Here is a 24,579-nt window from a genome sequence, read left to right on the forward strand (position 1 = left end):
ACAGCACTGAAATCCAGGCCACAAATCTGTTCCTTTTTATGCCTGCAGATGGTTGCTTCATCTCCCTACAGATGGTATCCTGAAGCCAAGCAAGTGGCTTTCATGCAGAACTCCAAGACTACTATTTGAAAAAATTTGATACAAGCTGCAACATAGTTTTCCAAGGAAAGACAGAAGGCTATACTTGTGACAAAAATCCTTTATTAAACTATATTCTGTAAATTCCATTTCATATTAGAAATTTTAAATGCAAATTACAAAACTATTTCAGTAAAAAACAAAATTATAGTTAACAGCAAAAGTACAACTTTATACAAATAAAAAAAATCATTTTTTGTTTTAATTTAAAAATATAAATTTGTATCTTCCAATGTACTGGTCCTAACAGCTTTTACAATTGGTAGCTGCAATACTAGGTGTTTTCACATGTGTATTCACATCTACTCATTTAATCCTCTGCAAAGTTTATTTAGCTGAAATAGCATGAATAGTTGGGCTTTGGTTGGGTTTTGAGGGGGGATGTACCACATGATATTAAAAGCAAAAGCCAAAGTCATTAAGTATTGTCAAGGTATCCTGAAATATTTTTGCCATACTACTTTCACAATCAACTGAAATGGTTTTCAACAGTCACATTACTTCAGACAACTTTCTTCATTGCACCTCTGGCCTTTTTTTTTTCACTTTAGGATCACTCATCAATGTTAGCACAAGTATTAATTTTGTATATTAAAAAATGGTAATTTTCCTAAATTAAAACTTGGCATAACTATTAAAATGTTTTGTAAAAGAAGACACAAAAAGTCACATATTAAAGGCTACCATTCATCACCATCACATGCTGTTGAAGAACAGAAAGTGCTACAGAAACAGTTGTACATTATTTCAGAGTGCTGGTGGCAATACTGCTATTTTAATTGTAAGATGATACAGAATTTACACGATACCTCTGGTTTCTCATGGATTCTCACTGCAAGAGACATCAGAATGGTTGGAACTTCTAAAATATAACCTACTTTGAAATACCATTTCGAAATAACTATATTTTAAAGAATTCATCCCAGAATACATTATAAAATCATTCAGAGAAATACAAGAACTTCAGTGTTGTTTTTCTGGAATATTGGCAAGTAGCTGAAGGCATGGAGATCCTTACTGATAAAACTCTACTTACTTTTACTCCGTGCACTTATCTTCAGACCTATTCTGTATCCAGCTCAGCACAGCTTTTAAGCAAGTGCTTGAGATCCCTCAGAGGATCATTACATTTTCTCTGAGTCAGAACTGCAATGCCTCATTTTGAGCAGCTGAAGCTGATAGAGGCAAGATTGGTTTTGCCAGTGTTATGATTTTAAGCCATCATCTCCATCAAAGTTCAGCTGGTAATCAAACAACACATGTAGGTGAATGACCAATTTACCCCAGGCAGGGCATTCAGAGAATGTTCATGAACCTCAACCTGCACCCCAATGAAAGCCAGTGAAGAGAGGAAGAGAGAAGAGTATTCAAAACTGCTCTTGAGCTGTGTATTTCTCTGCTGATTTTGACAGACTGAAGAAAAATTCTCCTAGCACTGGGTAGAGCTGATTTTACCCTGAACATTTTTAATGTATTTATCCAAATAGGACTAAAGGATGAAAAAACAGTCTGAAAGGACACTGAAACTCACCAGGAACAGTACCTTTCTTGAAAGTCTTAGCCCACTCCCAGAGACTGTTTTTGCACTTTTAATTCTTTAATCTCTTTTGTCCCCTTAAGCTTGCACTTTTTGCGTGCAGTGGTAATTTTGAAAGAGGCTCAGGAAGTGGCAATTTCAAAAATATTCCTGAGCATGTTGGTCAGAGCATGTTCTGGGGAAGTGAGAGTCAACTGCAATCATTATCATCCACTTGCTAAGCCAGAAGAAGGCAAAAAGCTGTGTTGCTCATCTCCAGGGTAAAGTTGTCAACTAGATTATGATGAACAGATGGGCAACACGAAAACTTTTTCTGCTTGTCTTTTGAACTAAAATCTAAGCTGTCTTTGTCCATGTCAGGAATGGTGTGAATATGCTGAGTGAATCAGGCTACCTCCCAAAACAACCAGAAGTGTTGGCACTTCCTTGTTTACAGGCACATCTCTCTAGGGCTTGGGCACCCAAGCAGCTCAACACACAGCAGCCACCCAGGCCAACCAACAGACACTGTACTGCAAAGAGCTGTCCCAGAGAGCTGCAACTCCATTTGGTATAAACAGCAGCACTAAGGAAAACCTGTTCAGGAACAGAAGGAAGTCCCTTGGTCCAAAACAAAGATTCTGGCTCTGCTGAGATAATTCTAGCATTTGCAACTCTGTACAGCTGATAGTCTGAACTGTTGTCATGAGGCCAAGTGCCTAAACAGCATCTCAATCCATTTTAGGCACTGTCACAGAGGATGGAGTGTGGACTTCACACAGGACATCATGCAGTGGCAGAAAAAGCTCTGTTAGTGCTGTAAGGGGACCACAGATCTTTTGTATTTCACTCACTGATTCCCAGAGCAAGGCAGAGAGAAGGAAACAGAAAAAGGACATAATTCAGATGATCTAAGTACCCACAAAAAATATCAAACTTATTATGGCAGTCTATTATAGAAAGAATCTCTTTGATTAAGTATTACTCAAGCTATTCTTCCACTTGAAATCACCAGGAAATGATAACTGTATCTCTTGAAGCACGACAAACTCATTTTTAAGTCTACCATGCATCATAGTCACTGTGTATATATTAGAGTAAATACAGACATATTCAGGAAACATCATGTCTTTCAGCCTGTCAGCAACTTACACAGACACGTTTTCAAGTGAAACCTATTTCTGTGGACAGCTTTTCTCACAGAAGTTCTTTGTTTATTAGTCCTCATGTATGCAAATTGAAGAATTTGCACACACATATGGATTCATATACAAACTCTATGTGCATGTAGTTCCTTGATAAAATTTACTGCAAAGTGGCTAAAAATTTAAAAATTCCTCACATTAATCCTTAATCTATTAATATTATTCCTAATACACAACTCACACCTGTTCTGAAAAAGCCGTACAACAAAAATTCATATGCCCTTCAGGAGGCAAAGATAAATAAAAATAGTGATGTATTCTACAAGATATTTCTATTAAAAAAGTGTTCTGATTGTGTACTGGAAACACATGCAAAAGTAGAGACGTTTAATTTCTGAAGGGTTTTGCTTGGGGTCTTTTTATGTTGTTTTGGTTTTTACACAGGTATTTCTAGATGCTGATGCAATGCCATCAAAATCAGAGTAACTTTTGTACTCCCAGATTTTCCAGTTAGGCAATTACTTCTGCAATATTAGTATTCACTTTGATGTTAAAAATATATTTAAAATGTCTCATTATCATATTTTCTAAAAGGAAATCACCAAACAATACAGAGAATGAAGACATCATTATTAGACACTTGTAAAGTAAAACAATACTGCATTTGCTGAATTTAAAAAGCTACAAAGAAAGAAACAATTTTAATCCAGTAGGTGGATCTCCAAAAGAGACTGAATAACAGCATTGTGGTTTTCCTTTAAGAGATCACACTAAATCTGCCAAATTACCAAACACACAGCTGGCCTTATATGCAACCTCCTTCAGGATTTGGAGAAGTTTTGAGGGAAGTCAGGATAACAGAACTGGTGAACTCAACATAACCACTAAAAAGACACAAGATTTTTAAAGAAACCTGGAAATACTCAGCACTCAGATGTAACTGGATTTGAAATACCAGTAGTTGCTCAGTTTCTGCCTCTCCTTTGCTATTCTGAAGGGTTTAGCAAAAGTTCTGAATTACAAAATAACTTTGTATAAGATAATATGTTTTAGAAGTACAGAAGCCACAGCAATCAAGACGTGCAAGGGTCAAAAGGCAGATTAGGTATGCTAAGAAGATAGTTATATTAAAAATTGTATCTTAACTTCTGTTAAAAACATCATATATTTCTCAGCAAAATTCTTAAATCTGCATTTCTGAGACTTCAAATCCTTTTAAGTATCTTCCTTTTGCAGGTTCAAAAAAACTTCTACTCCACAGAAAAAAATTATTGGAAACATACTGACAAATCCACTTGCTGTAAATTGAGACCAGTTTAATAAAATATCATCCTTTAAAACGGACTGAAAAATACCAGTGCAGCTGTTCAAAACATGGGGTTTCTTCTGTTACCCGGCAGTCATCTGACACCTCAGTTTCTATATTCCTCTTTCCACAACTCCTCAATTCAGCATGACTTTCAGGCAGCCTGGTTTTATTTCTGTGAACCTATGAAACAAGAAAAAAAGAAGCTTCAACATGTAAACTATATGCAATGCATCACCTTCAATTCTCATCAAACATATGGAAAGTGCTAAGGTCCTCGGTCAAGTATATGTGCATGTGAGAGTCAGGAAATCAGCATTATGTGATCAGCAGATGTGACACTGAAGAAGGATTTTTCAGTGTCTGGAGATACGAAGACCTTGAAAAAGCAGAAACTAAGATGAAGATCCGAGCAAAGAAAAAGCTGCTGAATATTCTTGGTTATTAATTCTGCTCTTCTATTCCTGTTCCCCTTTCATTTCCTCTTCTTTTGAAATGGATTTTCATCCTTCTATTTTGTAGAAGCCAAGAAAGAAATGGGAAGTCATTGCTGGTTTTGAGTCTCACCTTCCTACACTGCTCTATATAAAAATCAGCCAACACATTGGTGCGAGCCCAGACTTACTAAATTGCTATCCCTCATAAACTGAACACAAATGCAAGTATTGCAACAAATAAAAAGCAGGATTAACAATTTTTCACAGTAAAACTAGCAATCTTGAATGGAAATACAGAATTAAACTATCTCAGAGGAAAGGAATTAACATTTAACAGCTACTACACAACTGCATCAGATTTGTGAAACAATTGAGTTAATTTAATCTGAAACGGCAGACGTGCCCTAATCTGTGCAGTAGTTTAACAGCATTCTAAAACTAAACTTCAATTTTCAGTTATTTAAATGTGGTTCAAGAAAAAAAAATTATCAGTAACAAAAATCTAAACTCACCTGAAGTTGTGGCTTGTGAGGTATCGGATAGCTGCTGGTCTGATGCGAGCAACTCCTCCCTGACTATGGCTTCCTCTTCCCGTGATAACACTGAGATATGGTTTGCCACCACTCTGCTGGTACTCTGCAACAGCAGGAATTGCAACACTTCAAGTTCTCCTCAGCAGAGACTTGGCATGCAGTACAAGCCTTCCATGCATTCCTCTGGAAACTCTCACTACTCATTTGGTGCTTTGTTTTCCCATGATGATATGCATATTTTAGATACAAATAGCCATTTTCCCCCATTTTGAAAAAGTCAAACTTGAAATCTAGACTGCTTGCAAAATGCATAATGTAACGATCACAAAATCCCTCCAATTTCATAGAAGCTTTACTGTCATCTAATATTCAACTGGAATTTACATTCTGTGATATAAATTTAAATTACAAAATTAAAAGAGGCGAGTGTCATTCACGGAATTTTTAAGTGGTGCTCCTGTATTGCTTCATGTTTTATCTTAAATTAATGTGAATAAAGAAATAACATTTTATTGAATAAAGAAATTAAGAAGAAAGAAAATATAAATCCAGCTTTTGACACTTATGCCACATTATTTGGACTATCTTCTGCTATGTTGGAGCATGGAATTCAACAGATCAACACATTCCATGAGTTTTATTAGGGCCCTTAGCCATGATAACCAAAGAAATTGCTCTCTTCCCAGAGATAACAGCAACCTAAATTGATGAAGAGTTTGAAAAAGAGGAAAAAAAATTAAACTGGATTCTCACAACTAGATTTGCCAGTTTGGAATTATCAGTTCACATTACGTGTTTTTTCAACTACTCTCCCCCACACAGTAACTTTATTTAGGTTTTATATTTATTTACTGTTAATTCCGGCAGCAAAAGAAAGTTCCCAGTATTGTTCCTTTTCCCATGTACATACAGTGAAATCAACTACTTTTTTTTTTCAGCTTTAGGTAAATAGACTGAACAGAGAGCCCCTACTATCAATTTCAGCATTGCTGATTTAAGTACAGTTCTGGAAATTTAGTTCTAAAAAGCACTAGGTTACAGTTTAAATTGCACAAATGTCATTGCAGGAATTGACCAGATAATGGAATTTAATTATCTCTGGTGCATATTGAAAGACAAGGGTTATCTAAAGCCTCACTGAACACTTTTATTTATACTCTGAGGAGCAGCTCCTTCAAAAAATCCTGTTTGTGTGGCAGTACCTTGTGTAAGAAATATTTGTTACAGAAGCATTCCCAGTGTGCTTAAATTTAGAGGGTAAACTGGTAATGCAGAAAATTGATCTTTTTACAGCATGGACACTCATGAAGTACTTGAACTCTCCACTATGAGAAAAAATGAGCTCTCAAGCAAAACTGCATAAAATGACATTTCTGGAAGCAGCAGCATTCTGATCTCAAGCATTGCTGCCAACAAACTGAAAACAGAAGTTTCTGAAAGGTAGCTCAGATCTCACACTCTCATGTAGAAGTTGAAGACCATATCATCACTGCTGTTACAATTCCAACACAGTAATTTTTCTTTTAAGATTATAAAAGCAACATAGTTGTGACAAAGCAATGCAATGGGAAGACATATGGTTGCATCATCATCTCAGTAAAAAAATGTCATGAAGGACAGACCAAGTATTCAATAATAGTAATAAAAAGGGATAAAACACAAGGAAGAAGATTTACCAAGAAGCAGGGGGAGGGGGGCAAGACAGGAACAACAAAAATCATTGTCTTGTTAAAGAAAAACAATTCCACTGGGGTACTTTGAAAACAAGACAACACAAAGCCTAGTTGTTTTTAACACATATGTTACTAAAGCACATTCATTCCCTCTAATATTGCCATGCATCATGATTTCTTCTCATCATGAGAATAATTTTTAGGGGTAAGAATTATTACCTAAACCCTACCTTCCCTTTTCTCCTGGAGTACTCTGGACAATTGATTCACGGCTTCATCCACATGGAGACCATGCAAATCCAACACATTCATAGGCAGCAAGGAAGTATTTACTCGCTCAAAGATTTGCACAGCAGCAGCATGGTTAGCTTCTTTCATCTTCTGCTCATGAAGGTGACCCTTTATTCATAAGCACAGTGACTATTACACACCAAGAAATAATTTTAGCTCCACACTGCTCAGTGGTTTCAAAATGACAGCACTGGCAGGGTGCTTTTAGTTCAAGTTTGAACTAATAAAATTTATAATTCTAGCAGAACTTCTGCAAGATGCTCAGTGAGACCTACTCACAGGAAGATTTCATTAAATCTGTTTGTGAGAAACTACTCAAAGCTGGCACAAAGAAGACATTATAACAAAAGCCTTAAAAGGAGGGAAAAAAAGGCAGAAAAGGCACAAAATCATAAGGTCTGTACGTAAGCTAACAAGTTACACTCCATAATGAGTTGCAAATTTATTTTCCTAACAATAGATTTTTTATTTCCTGCAAGTATTTTGCTAAAATTATGATGAAAGTATCAGAGAAACTGCCCAACAGATTAGGAAAAGCCTGCTGACTGTTGTATTTGAGGTTAATTCTTCCGAATGCATTCCCGAAATTTCAGACAAGCCAAGGGTAAATAATAACAATAATAATAGTAACAGTAACAACAACAACAACAATAATAATAATAATATCATCATCTATCATCTCTCCCAATACTTTCTGGCATATTTTATGACTGACAAGGTCAGTAAGTCTCTTCTGGAATGAGGGCAAGGACCAGTACAGTTAGTCACCTTACTACAGAGTGAACAAGTACCAACTCCTTCCCATGAACCTTGCAATGGTAGTATCTGAGAGATCAAAGCATCAAATTATGTCCTTGAAGATCTGTAGGCACAGTCTAAAAAGGAATGGAAGGAACTCCAGGTATTGGACTGATAAAGGCTCAAGAGAACAAAAGTGAAAATCTGTCTTACACTTCTTAAAATGGATCACTCAAAGTGTGTTAGTGTCAGACCCAAGACAGCAGCTCTGTAACCCACTTGCAAAGGATTCCCAAGACAAAGGCCACCAGGAATAAAGTATTTTTTATTAATAAAGGTAGACTAGTTTGCCTTTTTATTACCTAAAGGAAAGTATATAATAAATAAATTTCAATAGATTTACAATAGATTGTATTTGTTCTTATGGATAAGAACCAAAGTAAGGACCTGAAATTACACTTCTATTTAAAATCCTGAACATCTTTGTCTCAAAACTTCAAGAATATATGAAACAGGATAAAACACATAAAAACCATAAAAAGTTTATTATAAAAATTGATAATCTGTACTTCCTACATGCACAGTAACAATCTAAACAGGAGTTACACCACTTGCATGAAAGCTTTTTGAATAAGCAAATTCAAGTGATTTATTATTACATTTTTGTTCTGTCATAATACAATTCCAAGTTTAGAATTAAATGCTTCTATACTGTGAATTCTTACTGAATTTTTATATACTATTAGATCGGGGAAAACTACAACCTTTGAAGATACTTCTAACACATTTTTTAAGCATGATGTCAAGGGACATGCTTAGTGCCTGTGAAGGCACTAAGAAGCCAATGTAGAGGAACTTTGATTACAAGAAGAGATTAGACTTAAAAGCAAGAGTAGGATCAACAGCACTGATCAGCAGTACTCAAACTGGTGCATTCTAAGAAATGTGCCTGAATCAAGACCAAAGAGCTAGTGCTCCAAGGTCAGAGCATGAAAGACTGATCAGCAGCAGATCTACAGTCCATAACCAGATGTATAATGAAAAGCATGACATACACACCTCATTTATCCCAACCCAAGACAGACTGTAGCCATAAAGATAGTCAGAATGAAGAAGCAAAGACAGCAGGCAGCAATCTTGCCCAAGATATATGGAGGATGAAGCAAACAAGATTCAGTGGCAAAAGATGACATCTTAACACCTGTCTGATTCCTATAAAGTACAGAAGATGTGTCTAAGAACAGTTCAGCACCAACATATACAGAGGATTCAAAAACATTATGTTTGTTGCAGTCCATGTCACACTCCAGTGAACCTAGTCAGATCACTTGGACACAAATCTTGGTGTTTACAAGGACATGATGGGATGTGAAAGAGATCTAAGACAAAGGAGCATGTGTGACTAAGCACTAGACATCACCTTTCATGAGGTCTCACACTAGATTTGGTTACATTAGCTTCCTGGGCCAGTATCATTACTAGTGGAAGCAAATTTACTTGTGATTGTCAATATAATACACAGGGAACAGGGAACAGTGACCAAATTCATCAACTCTAGCAGGCATGATGTTTTCCTTATCACTTCCAACTCAGGGTTTAAACACCTCCCTAAGTTCAGACAAAAAGCACAATATTTTTGTTTACCTGATCTGCATAAAATGCTGCCACAGGCTTCATACCCATGCGATAGGCCTCTTCAGCCTTTTTCAAACATTCCTGTCTCTTTTGCTGGTGACAAAAAGCTTCTGCTCTTAAATCATCATACTGTGGATACTCAAAGTCTTGAAACATTTCACATAAAGGATCATCCTCTTCCTTACTTTTTTTTACCTGTAGGAATTCATATTGTTGAAGTTACAGGTGCATTGTAGGGTGTTTCCATTAGCATAGTTTTGGCTATGTTTATAACTATGGTTAAAAAAAAATATAAATACCTTCTTCTCACGGTTCTTTGCAGCATTGTAGGAAGAAACAATTTCATTTTGCTGAGCAGTTTCTTGAGCTATAACTGTTTGTACAGGATCTGCCTCCAGAACACAGTTCAGAAACTGTTCAGTTTGTTCTAAAGAGTAGCTGTAAAGGATAAATAAAGTCCATAATTTTACAAATATATATTAATAGCTGCTATAGTTATCTAAATTCATTATAACAAACATTGATATTGTTACAGAACTAGATTACAATGAAAATAAACAGAGGAATGGAATATTCCAGCTCATTAAAGAAAGGCTTGCAAACTCCTTGTAGAGAATTACTGGCATCAACACACATGCAGTCTTGGTCGACTGAAACATAACTGAGGGGCACTTGAACATTAAAAGGAAAATTACATAACTGAAATAAATTTCATCCTACCTTAATCAAAAAGATATTAATAAATGCTGCTCTTTGGGCTGAGTAAGATAGTTCATCTTAAATCTTCTCTGGTAAAGGTTAGATAGTTCAAACTAATTTAAAACTAGCTCAGTTTTCTGAAACCCTAATGAGGGTAAATCCTTGTATTTTTAGTCAAACTTTGTTATCAAATTTAATTAAGTAAGACATCAGTTGCCAACAGCTTTCTAATAAGCTGTTTTTCTTCTTTATTCTTGCTCTTTAGTAAGCTAACAAGAACAGACTGATCAAAAGTAAAGACAGATTTTGGGAAAGGCAACACTATGAGGACAATTTTGAACGTGAAAAATATGATGGTGAAATGTTTGAATTATAAAAATGGATGAAGGATATATTTTAAACAGGAAAGATTTTTACAACAACCTGGACAAGCAGCATGACTGACAAGTAGGTATGCAAACCCATATGTAGAGACAGAATTCAAATGGCCAAGGATGAAAAAAGATGTTTCTCTTGAAAAAAAAAAGAAACTTGGATTTAAGAAGGTAGAAACTTCACAGACACTTGGATTTAAGAAGGTAGACATATATCCCAGAAACATAATGCAGAAGAGAGAGAGAATGTCAGCAGGAAGGCATAGAGAGATGGTTCATTCCCTCAGAGCAGCTGCAGTAACCAGGAAAGTACTCACAGGTAACACCAGGTGATGACTGTGTTTTCCTCTTGGGCAGATGCCATTTCCTGCAATCCTACTATTACCACACCCACTAATTTCTCCCACTAGATTTAAACCCCAGCTCTCAAGAAAATAAGCAGTTCCACTGACAGTCAGACAGTGGTCAACAGCAAGAGACACTCTTCTCCCAGTGAAAGAAACTGTCTATTCTGCCCTAAAAAGAAATGTGTCTAAACTGAGTTTAAACCCTTTTTGCCTTTATTTAGAGTAACAAAAAGCACTACGTTGCAAAAAACCATTCTTTAGTAGCATCTTAATTCTCAATATTTATGACTGTAACTGAGTACCATTTTTACAAAGAAGTAATAGGATTTCTTACTTGTTGTCCCTGAAGACATCCATTAAGAAATTCTGATTAATAGTTGGAAACATCTCAAAAAGTTGCTTCTCCTTTAGTTTAGCAGCACAGTCTTTTCTGGCTGTAGAAGGAACACGATTCTACCCAGAAAACAAAAGAAATATATTAAAAGTTCCTCATTAGAAAAAAAATACAGTAAAGGTGGAGCCAATCCAACTTTGCCATTATTTGTTACCATTTTAGAAGTATCTACTTAGTTGGTATGCACCCACAGCAATGACAATGTGCCATACCAGCCTGCCACACTGATCAGCATAAAGTAAGGACAGGTGAGTTGTATCATACACCACTGCAGCACTCTGCAGTCTTTTGAAGTAATGCAGCTGGAGGTCCCCCATAATTTGGACAAAGTAAAATGATGATTTTTAGGAGGGATTTAGGTTTTGGAATTTATTCCCTGCCAGTCCATTCAGTCCAGTGCTAAGCTTGTGCAAAGTCCTCCTCTTTATACTGAGGGCCTGGGGTTGAAACAATACCTCATTATTAAGCAGCATAAACGATTTTGGTTTGATGTATCAGAAGCTGTGTCTATAATAAATATTCTTAGTTGTCATCTGAGAAGGTGACATAATTATAACCTAGAATCAATTGGAATGATCATTCCAATATTCAGATTTTTTTTAAAAAGAAAAAAAGTGGTCAAGATAAAGCCAAGCTCCATGAATTCAAACTGAAAGTAAAGCTGTGGACGTGACATTTGTTGTTATCAGTAGGGCACATACATGCAGTTCAAAGAAAGAATCCACAAGCCATTTTCCAAGTACAGGCTAATTCATACAACTTCCTACACCACTTCAGAGCTCCTCTACTTTAGGACAGCTGCTTATCAGAGACCATTACAAATAAGAACACCTGTTCTGAACATCAGTGGGGCAGTAGAGGGCAGTATCAGGCACAAGCCAAACAGGCAGGGTACAGGAATTCTGTGCGGAAAACAAAGAACTAGTAAAAATCTATTAAAGAGTTACTTTAGAATTGGGTACAGAAACTTGTTGCAGATTAACCTCAACTACTTATTTTAATGTCCCATCTGTTAGGAATATTGTGGGTTCTCCTAACAAAACAAAACAAAACAAAACATTACAGCCAATTCAGTACACTTCTAGACAAGGCATGGAGCCAACTAAGAACTTTTTTTTGATACTGCTGTCACAATGAAAAGCATGTAAGATTATACTGATCTTTGGTTTTAGCTGAGCAACCAAAAAATAATTCAACCAAACACAAATGCTAGCCTGGATAGTAAAATGCAGCATGATCTGTGTGAAAACAACCAAAACATTATATTCTAAATGAGACTGTATTTTTCAAACAGAACCATCTACCTCAAGCAAAACTTCTGTATCACAGTTATCAACAATACTAATTGGCATGCATTTTTGTCACAAATTCAAGCTGTAATCAGCAACATAGGGATGAGTCACCAAATAAGACATACCCTATTTCACTAACAGAAATGAATCTAATCCACGTTTAAAAAATGGTGCTATCCATACCAGGTCCTCTCTCTCCTGCATCGCTATTTCTTCAGAAATTATTTGCCTGAGAGAAACTTTCTGAATCTGAGCATTCCAATGATCCATAAATGGAAAAACATCTGATGTTGCTGGGGTTTTTGTCTGTACATTATTAGATGTGTCTGCAGCCAAGCTCGATTTCTTCTTCTGTATTTTGCTGTCTGCATTCTGAGATAACAGCACTTCTGAGTCATCTGTATCTATCTGCTGAAACACTGCAGGACATTAAAAAACAATAAAAGTAGGGTGACAAAACACTTACTTGGTTATATATACATGCAATGACAAAATAATTAAGACAAGTTTTTCAATCTACACAGTTTGAGTTTTGTTAAAACAAGATTATTAATGCTAAAACAAAAACCAACACATGGCTTTCACCTTCTCCACTTCAATTTTCCAAAGACTGTCTGATCATCTTTATCTATTTTGTGAAATAAAAGAAAACCACCAGACTTCCTCACCAAATTCTCAAGTGCTAAGACGTTTCTTAAAGCTGTAAATCACTTTGCACATACATTAGGTGGGGCTTGTTTGCTTTTATAAAAGAATCACTGACTAGTATGTTTACCTGCCTTTCTTCTACAACTTAAGGACAGATGCTTAACAATCTCGTTTTCTACTTCCACAAGTTAATGGCAACAGCATTGTTTGGTCACTAGTTTGCACCCACATTGCAGTCCAAGTCTGCAGTGGGGTTCTGCCATAGAGGGACATTTCTTCTGGGACCTGAATGAAAACTGGACTGCAAGAGATGTTAATAAACAAGGTATCCATCTTCCTGCTAAAATCACCTCTGATGAACAACTTGTCAGTGGTGTATTCCCGACCTCCCTTCCTCGCCTGCAGAAATCTTACTCTGCTAGTAATTCTCTGACTGCTCCTTTTCTTGCCACAGATAATTCCTACCAAAAGGCTGTCTGCTTCAACCAGAGCTTCTCCAAGTTTTCTGAACAACATAAAATTATAGGCTTTATCTGGAACTAGTGATTCTGCTTTTAATTAACTGCTCTCCCCTCCCCCACACATCATAAGAAATTGGTAAATGGATCCAAAGGCAATACAATTTAGTCTAATAAATAAAGTCATAATTTTTCAATGGAGCATTTGCAACCTTAAGTTTCAAATAATTAAATGCTTTTATAATGAACATTAAGTACTTTTACAATTAAAAGCAATACATGACATACCTTCTGCAGACGACTTAGAAGATTCATCTCTCCTCTGACGCTTCTAAATAAAAATAGTAAAATCGTGAATGTTGTAAGTTATTAATTTTGCAGGAAAACTTTGCAAGTGTTAGCTTCTAATTAAAGCAATTTCAAAATAAGGTCTTGCAATACTTCTCAAAGATTCGGTATTTTAAAAAATATATTTAGGAAAAATAATTCTGAAGTGAAATTTGTAAGCTAAAATTATCTTGCTAAAAACACATCAAACCAGAGAAACATGCCCCACTGCTAAGACTTCATAGGCTTAATTACATAACCCAAATAAAAATTTTGCCAAAAGGTATTCCAAGTTTCACAGAGCTATAAAGGAACATAAGTTAGAGAACTCATCTCAATTTTTGCACACGGAGATGTTTTGTATAGAGAATAATTAATCAAAGAATTGTATTTACAGGTCAAAAAACCAATAAGGATTTTTGGCCAGTGGAATTCTTCATCAATCTTGTAGTGAAATTGTGCACTATGATCCTTCTTTTTTAAGAATCTTGTTTTCATGATGAGGCACTCATGACGTCCCTTAAAACATTTTTCAATAGCTCCAATGATTATGACATACTGATACACTCCACAGGTTTTACAAACTACTATTATATTTTATCATTGTTCTTACAAAGATAATACCTTTAGACCAAGACAAATGGTCTGACAAAATACAGGCATGCCACAATGCATCATAAACAAGAAATCTACTGACCAGAATAGATTCTTTCCATTTTTCATGAATCACTTTTGCCAAATTCAGATCAATATGAACCACACAATCCTCAACAGTTAGTGATCCTTGAGGAACAAAGAGAATATATTCATTAAAAGCATTCTATAAAAACTTATGTAAGCAACTAAAGTACACTATCCTAGACTCATTAATTTTAACTTTGGATATTCTACATAAACTGGTCATGCCTAAAAAAACGTCTAAACAAAAAAGCACATTCCACAGAAATTGTTTTCAGGTGTTCAAAAACTCTGAAAGGCGAGGAAAGAAACAAGTCAACATTAACTGTATATTGTTGAACTATGACTACCTGGACAGTGGTATTTCTACTTCTCTTTTCAGTTTTTCTAGCAGACCCTTCTTTTACAAAGCCATTGTTAATTGAAAACAGTTTCATCCACGAAACTGATTCCCCCGATCCATTGCAATCCACATGGCAACTGCTTTTCTGTACAACATACCCACCACAGCCCAACAGCAGTCACATCCCTCCTTTCCAGCACACAAACTCAGAGAGACAAACTCCAAGCATCCCCCCAAACTCTAAAGGAAACAGCAGAAATTATCATGGTATCATAACAAAAGCTCTTTTTCCTAAAAAGGGTATTTCTCACCCTTTCAAAAATAAAAAAGCAAGAAGTATGTATGCGTCAAATAAAAATTTTGAGCATACTTCAGACACAATAAAACACTTTTCTGCTATAAAAAGCAAACTTTTTTTTAAGGAGGTAGGCACGTAAGGCAAAGAGGCCAGTAATCAAACCCACCAATAAATCAGGTATCCAGGGTTTCACATAAAGCAATCTTCAAGATGAAAGACGGAAAGGAGAAAAAAAGGAGAAAAGTGTGGGGAAAAAAGAGAGAAAAACATCAATCTTATATTCCTCCTATTTTCTTTTTTCCTTTTTCTATCACTCTTTAACTTGTGAGATGCATGTTCAAGCTGCTTATGACTTCCTTAACCATAATCTGCCAGCAGACTGATCTGCTGTCATCTTTTTAAGGACACAGCCAACTTCATCTCCCTTAACCATCCATCTTCTTGTTCCCCAACTTATGTGATGCCTAAAGGTTTTTTTTCCCTTTCTTCTTTCCTAATCAGCCACAATTTACATATTCCTTATCATCTAAATATCTCTTCAGAGTTTGAATATAAGCTCAAAGGCCTGTTGCTCAGAATGCAAATAAGCAAATATATTTTTACTTTGAAGTATGTGCATGTACAAAAAGACAAATGCAGAAGGTAGCACTACTGCACTTATATTTTATGCCATGCTTAGTTCAGTTTATTTCTGCATTAACATCAACCGCCAGTATCATGAGGAGTTACAGGAATCTACTCCCTAAAAATCAAGCATGAAGAGAAAAAAGCACAGGCAAGGAAAGAAAGGTTTACTACCCAAATATTTTTTTTTCATAAAAACGTGTATATAATTACATCATACCTGCATCAATGCCAACAGGTCCAAATATCTCTTTCAGCTGGAGTGCCAATTCAGGAGGCAATGTTAGTTCTAGGCAATCTATACTGAAGGCTGCATGTGATGCTGGTATAGGGCTTTGTCTCTTGGCTTTAGTTGCAGCCAAGCTTGGAGTGTCAATTTCTTCTTTATCACATATCTCCCTGCAATTCTCCTGAGTTTCTTTACCCATCTCCAATTCTTTATTGCTGCTAGGACCAACCAGAGGTACACGATCCATTTCCAGTAACAAACCAGTCCCTTTGGAATTTTTGGCATTGCTTTCTGAAGGGTTACTGTCACTTTCATTGTTTAATTCAGATTTCAAATTGGTAGAAGTTGTGTTAGGATCATGAGGCAAAGCTGCATCAAGTTGTAAAAGTGATGGCTTATTTACAGTTTCTTCAAGAGGACTCTCACTCCCTCCCTTCTGCTTTCCTGAAACAGACAGCTCCATGACACCTGCTGCTGAGCTGCTTGTGTTAGTTCTAGGGGCTGAATCCACAGAATTTTTCATTTCCACTGAATTATCCAGTGAGGTAGCAGTGAATGAGTCAGAAACATCAGCGCTTGTCACGGGTGTCTTGGCAGCCCTACTTTCTGCAATGCTGAGTGGTGAGTCCTTGCCTTCTAAAGTCTCAAAGGTATCACCAGCCCCAAGTACTTGTGGGGCTTGTTTGCAGTCTTTGAGATTCTCATCATAGTTTATACTTGCCTTGAAATCAAGGTCTGTGGCCACTGGCTCAGCTTCGCTTACCTGAAAGCTCTCAGTATCAACAGCTTTACGTAACTTTTCATCAGAGTCTAACAGCAGACCTATGGCCCAGTCTATGTCTTTGTTACATCTTTCATACAGATCTTTCAGAGCTTCAAATGAAACAGACTCAAAGAGCTTACAGAGTATATCTAGTTTTTCAGACTCATCAATATTGATAAGCTCACTTTCCTCCACAAAAGTACTTTTATCATACGTAACTCGATAGGGTATTTTTTCCTGAGAATCTGAGACATTATCTATGTCTTTGGGTTTGAAGCCATCTAACCTCCCATACAGTATTTTTGCTGTCTCAGGAAAAAGCATTTTCTTTTCTAATCTCCACAGGAGAGCAAAGTCCTGTGATTCAGTCTGTGAATAGCTACTTTTTTGCCTATATAAGTCTGTTTCCTGTTTCTCTTCTGCCAGGTTAAGTTTAGACAAATGGTCCTCTTCTCTGGGATGTGGCAAGCTGCTGTTTGTAAAAGTGAGGGCTAATTTGTGATGTTTCCTTGTTTTCTTACTTTGCTGGGATTTTTCCTCACTTACTGTTTCACTACCTACTATTTCCTCTTGGTGTACAGGCAAACTCCTTGTATCTGGTTGCTCTTCAGTGCTCACAGGTGACCCATGAACCACATGCACAGTCTCAAGAGCATTCGTATTAGTGTCGTCTTCAGTATTTCTGTCTTCATCACACTGATTTAAATTTGTCTTTCTCATTCTCCTTGACCTTTGCTGTCTCTGTTCTAATGAGGCTGAGACAGGCCAATATTCTAACGTTTGCAATTCTGGTGTAACTTTATCTGAACTAACAGAGTAACAGCTACAGGGTAGACTTTCATGCTCATGTCCTTTCTCAACAGTACGTGTCTCAGGCAAGTCCACTTGCTCTTTACCTATCTCAGAATGCTGCTGACTGGGAGTTTCACCTTCCTTATCACTCTTCAGAGGAGATTTTTCTAGTCTTCTAGATCTTTTGACTCTCTGTCCCATTGTTTGTTCCATGGGCCAGTCACCCAGAAAGTTCAGTGGTTCTGGTTTTCCTGATGTGTCAAAAGCCGAACTGCTTGATTCCATCATGTTACTCGTTTGTGTTGATTTTGGTTCCATACACATTCTGCCCAATTGTTCAACTGCAGTTTGAACTTTGAGACTGTTGTTATCACTGTGTTCCTCAGCTCCACCTGTGTGTAAGTTCATAGTCTCTTCAGCTGGAATCACATCAACCTCATCCATTTCTGCTTCAGTATTTTCTTCTGTTTTTAATCCCTTTTCTTCTTTCTTCTCCAAGGGCAGCTCTCTTTTGATGCAATCTGATAAATTAATTTCCAAGTCATCTTGAACAGTGCTGTCCTCAGAATTGTGTTCCACTGAGGTATTTTCCATTTCTTTTTCCTCTTTCTGAAAATGCTCGGGGTCACAACTACTTTCTAATGTTAGAGAAATACTGGGAGAAGTTTTATCAACCTCAGCTAATTCAATAGGCTCCACCTCAGAAGCAAAACATTCTTCTTCCTTTACATCAGAATGTGCCTCTCTTTTTCTGTAAGACAAATTGGAATGAAATATAGACCCATTTCAAACCTTCTTAAAACATTGTCCACATTTTAAACTCCAGTTAGAGATAGCATAGAGAGTTTAACCTAGTTAGACTTCTAGTAGAAGGAAAACAAATTTATAACAAGCTGTAACTCCAACACTCCTCAACAAAAAAGGAGCTAAGCAAAGATGAATTTTCTTTAGTAAGTAGTTTCTTAAGTAACTTTCTTTTGTGCTCTTCTTACTAGAGCATAGGGCTAAGAACACTTTCTCAGGAGTCAATCGCCCCCCCATTCCCATTTCCAGCATTCAGTTTTGTATCAAAGCACTTTGCTGCCAGACACTTCCTCATTCAGATCAGCAAGTCTGGTAAATATACTTTTATCTAATGACTGTTGCTCTCTCCTCTTGGCTTAATGCTAAAGACAGTCTAGACATTAACTAGGAGAGAATGTGCCAATTCTTGTCAAATCATTTTTTACAATCAACTACATTCCATTAATTATCATTTCAAATACATCACACATGCAAAATCCAAGTGAAATAATAATTGAAATCAAATCTGATTTCCTGTGTGTGTGTGTCCTAGTTTTGGCCAGAACATGGAGGTTATTTTATACCACCTACATCAATGCTGGAGCAGGAATGGGAAGAGGAAGGGGCAGCAAACGAGCAGTGAGTGTGTGGTTTGGGAGTCTCAGTGGGGGCACTGAGCTGGGGATTGCCATTCCTGAGCAGGACACTGTGCACTACAATACACAGCACAATCCAGACTGGCAACTGCAGAACAGTCCTGGATACAGCCAATGGAAACCTAGGCAAGTTTAAATCAAGTATACTGAAGAGCAAGTAAAACCTGTTACCACTGCACAGAGAATACACCTTCCATCACCAAGATATAATCTAATATCAACATACAAACTTGGAAATTGTTATTTGCTCTTATTTGGGACAACATTCTTCTAAAAAACAATTTAGAGATTTTAAGTGCTTTTTATCTATAGCATACATCCAACAACACATTTCTAAGATAACAGTAAGTCAGTCAAGATTGGCTTCTTGAAAAGTAACACTGCTATAATGGGAGGCTTCCAAAAGCATTGGAAAGTTGACTAGATCCCTTGACTACTCATTTCTGACAATCCTGAAATTCGTAAAAATTAAAAAAAAACTATGCAGGGATTTTTTGTGTTACTTAACTGTCTTTTTAAACACATTCACCATTTGACATTATTACCCAGGTTTTGTTGCTAAGAAGCTAAAAGGCTACATTTTTTAGTCTTTTATTTGATGCTATAAAGCTAGTGAAAGAATCTAACCTCTGGCTTCCCTCCTGACAAGGATCTTCACTCCAACCAGCAGCTTCTGATTTGTCTGGAACTGAAGAATCCAATATTGATCTCACAGTAAGGCAGCGTTCATAGCGTTCCAACATTCTTTTGATCTTTTCTTTAGAAACGCCATGAATGTTTCTCCTATGAATTGAAAATAAACAAATATAAAGTCATTTCAAACTTCTGTATTACAATGACAAAAGAGAAAAATGTAATAGATTTACAGCAAGACTAACCAAAGAATTCAGGGAGCCAGATGAAAAGCTGTGAGACAGCAATTCTTTCTGTATCAGTGCAATAAGGCATTGCAAACAGGAACATCAGACAAATTGCTGCTCCACTTTTCCACCCCATCTAGTCTCCCCGTACTGCAGTTAGTTGGATGTTTTGCATAATACTAAAATCTAAAACTGTACTAATAATGCATCTTCCTCAAGTAAGTTTCAGAAAACACACTATATCAGATCCTGACAGTGATGCAGGATACCAAACTGGGTACAGAAGACTTCTGAATTCAGTCTTCTTTCCTTGGTTTTGCTAAACAAAGAACTCGTTAAGCCTTGAAGAAAACGTATTCATCTATTATTCTGGACACCCTTTGGCCAGAAATTTTCACTAACTCTGTTAAGCACCAATTAGCATTGTGTTCTGCTGCAGTGCCACCTAGAACAAGTGAATCTTGTCAAGAATAGTAAAAGACAAATTGAAAATACAGAAGAAAAAGTTTAACTTTTATTTTAAAAAAGAAAATAATCTACCTTACCTCACTTTAAAAGCAGCCAACCTTAAGCTAATCATGCAAATTCAGATGACAACAGATACCATAAAATCAGAAAAGAACTTCTGTTGGAAGGGACCTCTGGAAGTCCCATACTTCAGTCTCCTACTCAGAGGAAGTACAGCTAGATCAGGTTGCCCAGAGCTTTTTGGCTGATTTTGAATATCCGAAATGACTGAAAGTCTATAAACTCTATGGGCAAACTCTTTCAGTACCTAACCACCTTTAAAGTAAATGTTGGGCTTTTTTTTTAATGTAATCTAGAGTTACAACTTGATGATGTTTAGTTTGTCCTATCCCTGTACAACTCTTTTTAGTCTTCTCTATAATGTTTCAAAAGGTAGCTGAAAACAACACAACTGTTCTTCAATTATCTCTGCTTAAGGTTGAATAAACTACTCTTGCTCAGTTCCATATCACCTGCGAATCTGCTAAGAGTGCACTCTGTCCCAGCATCCAAGCCATAAAAAGGACATTAAAGAGCTGCAGTCCCTCCCCAGAGGGACACAGGCCTTCACTTTGCTCACACACCACTTGAACCTGGCATCTAGGCAATTTTCTCATTATATTTTCTTACATTTTATTATTCACTTACATAAGGTTCATGTCTTGCTGATTTCAGCCCTAAGTAATATAAAGTCCTGCTAAAGAAGAGGTAAGCAGCAATCATAGCTCGTACTGTCCAGTATGTTATTTTCCTTTACATTCTTACCTTTCCAGTTCTTTTGGTTTAAACTTCCACCAAGTGTCTGGTTCTCGGAACATTACTTTGTATTTGAACTGCTGAGCCTGAATAAAGAGATATAACATAAAACAGAACATGCCACATCATCCATTTCTTATTTCTATGACAAAGCACACTATATGCATAGCTTGCATACCTATGGAATAAAACTTTTGGAATAAACATTTTTGTTCAGTGTGGCACTTCAGTTTATATAAACTGAGATTTTTTAAAAAACGTTTCTGTATCTCTTACCATAAAATTAAATGTGCCATGATGTGTCTTCTGAGACAACACTGCAAAACATCATCTCTTTCCAGATACAGCACACACATTTCTACACAGCCTCTCCAAGACAGAGGAAAGTGCACAGCTTACATTCAGAGCTGACCAGATGTGAACCAGCTCCAAAACAGCAATTGAGTTATATTAGCACAGCTACTGTGGACAGCCTTCCTGCCACATGGGAAACTTGACCAAGCTGCAAGTAAATGGTTTCTATATAGTTCAGTCTCATCATGACAGAAAATGAGCCTACAGTCTAATCAGGAGAAACACTGCAAGTACTGTGCTGTTTCCCCCCATTCCTGTTTTCAGAAAAAATTCTTATCACTGTACCAAACACTGCACTTCTGCAAGAACTCTTGTTGCATCTTGATTTCAGCAAGCAGCAAAATAAAGACATAACTTATAAAAGAACTGCTAATCTGACAGTTGCTAATAAATGCAAGGATAATAAAATAAGTATTTTATTAACAAAAATTATGTGTGTCAAAGTCTCACTGTTGATTAATCTATTAGCACATGCCGCATATGCAAGGTATCTGCTCAAAAGCTGTCAATTATATGTATATTGTATATTATATATTATATATATATATACTCTCTGCTGTGTTTCTGTAACAGGCAAGGAGAAATCCCAGACCTATATTACAATACTTTTTTGCACTGTATTATTTCAGTTAATCAGAACCAATTTGATAAAATAATGTTGTTCTAACTACCAACATGGTTAATGATCAATAGCAAAATACACTCGAGACTCTAAAAGTGTTGATATCCATTTAAAAACTATTATGTGAAAAGGTGGGATCACTTCAACAAAAAATATTAAGTAAATCTGCCTAACTACAAGCAAGCTAGCAATATTTGGTAACTCTAGCCTCCAACTGGTATTTGCCTCTATATTTAGGATGGAACTGAGTTTTCAAGTTTTACAAAGCATCAGACATCACTCATTCATTACTGTTGATTTCTAAAGCAGCTTCTATTTTACTGATCATACAAAAGAGAAACAAAATCCAGTTTCTTCAACATGTACTTTTGGCCCCAAGAGCAAAGCACTTGGCTTCGGCTTTTGGTGACTGGGCCAGGTTAATGCTCATACACCACATGACACTGCATGAGTCACGCAACACAACATGACACTGAGCAATGAGTCCATGCAACACTGGCATTTTTACTCCAGACTTCCTTGTGAAATAGAAGCTAGACTGTGAAAGACACTCCCATTTTAAAACATACGTTGTTGCCATGCTAGACAATAATCTCTTTTCACATTGGTCAAATTGTAATACTAACCAAAGCAACATAAGGCTTCATCTCCCATGCTTGTATGTTTGTGTTGTCAATTATTATAGGAGAGATTCGCTTTTCAAACGCTTCTTTGGCTGAAAAATACACATGTACAAAACAAGGTAATACAGTTAATTTCATTACAATAGGGTGAACATATTAATACTCATTCTCTAAGTTTGTTCTATTTTTATGTAGATAATCCATAATGATTAACCACTGTGTAAAGAACTCTTGCCATAGCTTGATCTGTTTCAAGGCCCTTTATTTCAGAAATCCCCCCTCACATGTAAAACTACTGAGATATGGCATTAGCTTTTGAATTAACATATGTATGATAATCAAGGAATGAAAATGCAGATGTAAAATGCATCAAGATGACTAATCAATCAGTAAATTAAACTAAAAAAACTACATGATCACCTTAAAGTGGACTTCTTTGTTGCATACAAAATTCTTGGCTTTATAACAGTCTTAAGATTAGTCCACTCTGTAAACTGTATAAAATATGAAAAACCAAAAGAATTATTGTAATTTAAATACACATTAATGAAATGTATAGAATGTATAGAACCACTAACTTTGAGACACAGCACCATGCTTCTGTAGCCATGTTACAATGTGTCTGAACAATCACAGTTCTTGCTGAATCCCACATTTAATATTTAATTTCTCCACTAGTAGAAATTTGACAGCAGAAAAGGGATCATGGTTCAAATTTAGCAAGTAAAAGCTTAAAAAGACTTGTTCTGTGGTGAGTTTAGCACAGGTCACTTTCAAAAAAACCCCACCCAATTATGAAATGGGGAAAAATAATTTATTCTGTCTTGCTCTTATAATTTTGTTTAAATTTGACAACAATTTTGTGTACAAGAGAAAAAAAAGATAACCAAGAGCGGGAAGATATCTGTGTATTATTTGTGTATTCATTACATACTGTATATGTATATTATGGATCATCTCAGAAGAAAATAGTTCTGGGAGATGGAGTAGGTAACATCTCTAGAAATGGGACACTACCCAAAATATATACCATTATAAAATCTGAGGACAAAACATACTCTTGACAAAGACAGTGGCATTTTTAATTGCAAAACACACAATAAACAGATGACTTCTGAGTTTGTGCTCATACTCTTTTTCTGCACATATTAAAAAATACTTCTACATTGCGGTAAATGTTTGTCACATAACAAGCCAGGCAGATTTTTAAACAGCACACAAGCTCAGAACTGTGAGCAAGCTAATCCCTTATTTATGTCTCACCTCTTTTCCTGTTCCACTCATGTGCTTCCCCTAAGCAATCAGGATCATAATGGTATTGTCCATGTTTGTAAAAGTAATCATCAGTACTAAGAATGATTCCACCTGGGTTATCCTCAAGCAAATTCCTGTGAAAGATCAAGAATTAAACAGCTTTTTCCCCTTCTCCTCCCAAGCTGCAATGTCTACTACCATACATACTTTTTTTTACACTCTTGCACAAAACTAAAATTATTTGGAACGGAAGCAGCAAATGTAAGTAAGAGGAGGAAAAAAATCAACCTCCAAGCAAATATGATCTATAATAATTTCCCTCCCTTGTTTTTTCCAAAGGCTGAGGATTATCTAGGGGAGAGAGCTGATACAGTTTCCCTACATGTCTTTCATTTCAAAACATCAAGGGAGGTATTTTTCCATCGACATGTAGTGACATACTTTCACACTGACAAATATCCTGTCTTAATTGCATCACATGTTTCA

The 24,579-nt window shown here is 36.3% G+C and overlaps 1 protein-coding gene across 3 annotated transcripts in view; it reads right to left on the reverse strand.

Moving 5' to 3' along the window:
• Window positions 1-184: 184 nt before the first annotated feature.
• N4BP2 (NEDD4 binding protein 2) overlaps window positions 185-24,579 on the reverse strand; it is a 35,690-nt gene continuing 11,295 nt past the window's right edge. For 2 of the 3 annotated variants that reach the window (XM_063157396.1, XM_063157397.1), the window contains exons 6-19: window positions 24,103-24,227; window positions 22,843-22,931; window positions 21,250-21,326; window positions 19,745-19,900; window positions 16,115-18,429; window positions 14,649-14,734; window positions 13,913-13,955; window positions 12,702-12,937; window positions 11,167-11,285; window positions 9,712-9,850; window positions 9,422-9,607; window positions 6,979-7,147; window positions 5,055-5,178; window positions 185-4,288 (exon numbers count right to left, since the gene is read on the reverse strand). In XM_063157396.1, coding sequence (XP_063013466.1) covers window positions 4,243-4,288; window positions 5,055-5,178; window positions 6,979-7,147; window positions 9,422-9,607; window positions 9,712-9,850; window positions 11,167-11,285; window positions 12,702-12,937; window positions 13,913-13,955; window positions 14,649-14,734; window positions 16,115-18,429; window positions 19,745-19,900; window positions 21,250-21,326; window positions 22,843-22,931; window positions 24,103-24,227 — 3,910 coding nt within the window. In that variant the 3' untranslated portion in view covers window positions 185-4,242. Of the gene's footprint in view, window positions 4,289-5,054; window positions 5,179-6,978; window positions 7,148-9,421; window positions 9,608-9,711; window positions 9,851-11,166; window positions 11,286-12,643; window positions 12,938-13,912; window positions 13,956-14,648; window positions 14,735-16,114; window positions 18,430-19,744; window positions 19,901-21,249; window positions 21,327-22,842; window positions 22,932-24,102; window positions 24,228-24,579 lie in introns of those variants that run through there. The other variant, XR_010027846.1, reaches the window with a different exon arrangement.

The sequence above is a fragment of the Melospiza melodia genome, chromosome 5, assembly GCF_035770615.1.
Source record: "Melospiza melodia melodia isolate bMelMel2 chromosome 5, bMelMel2.pri, whole genome shotgun sequence".
Taxonomy (NCBI): domain Eukaryota; kingdom Metazoa; phylum Chordata; class Aves; order Passeriformes; family Passerellidae; genus Melospiza; species Melospiza melodia.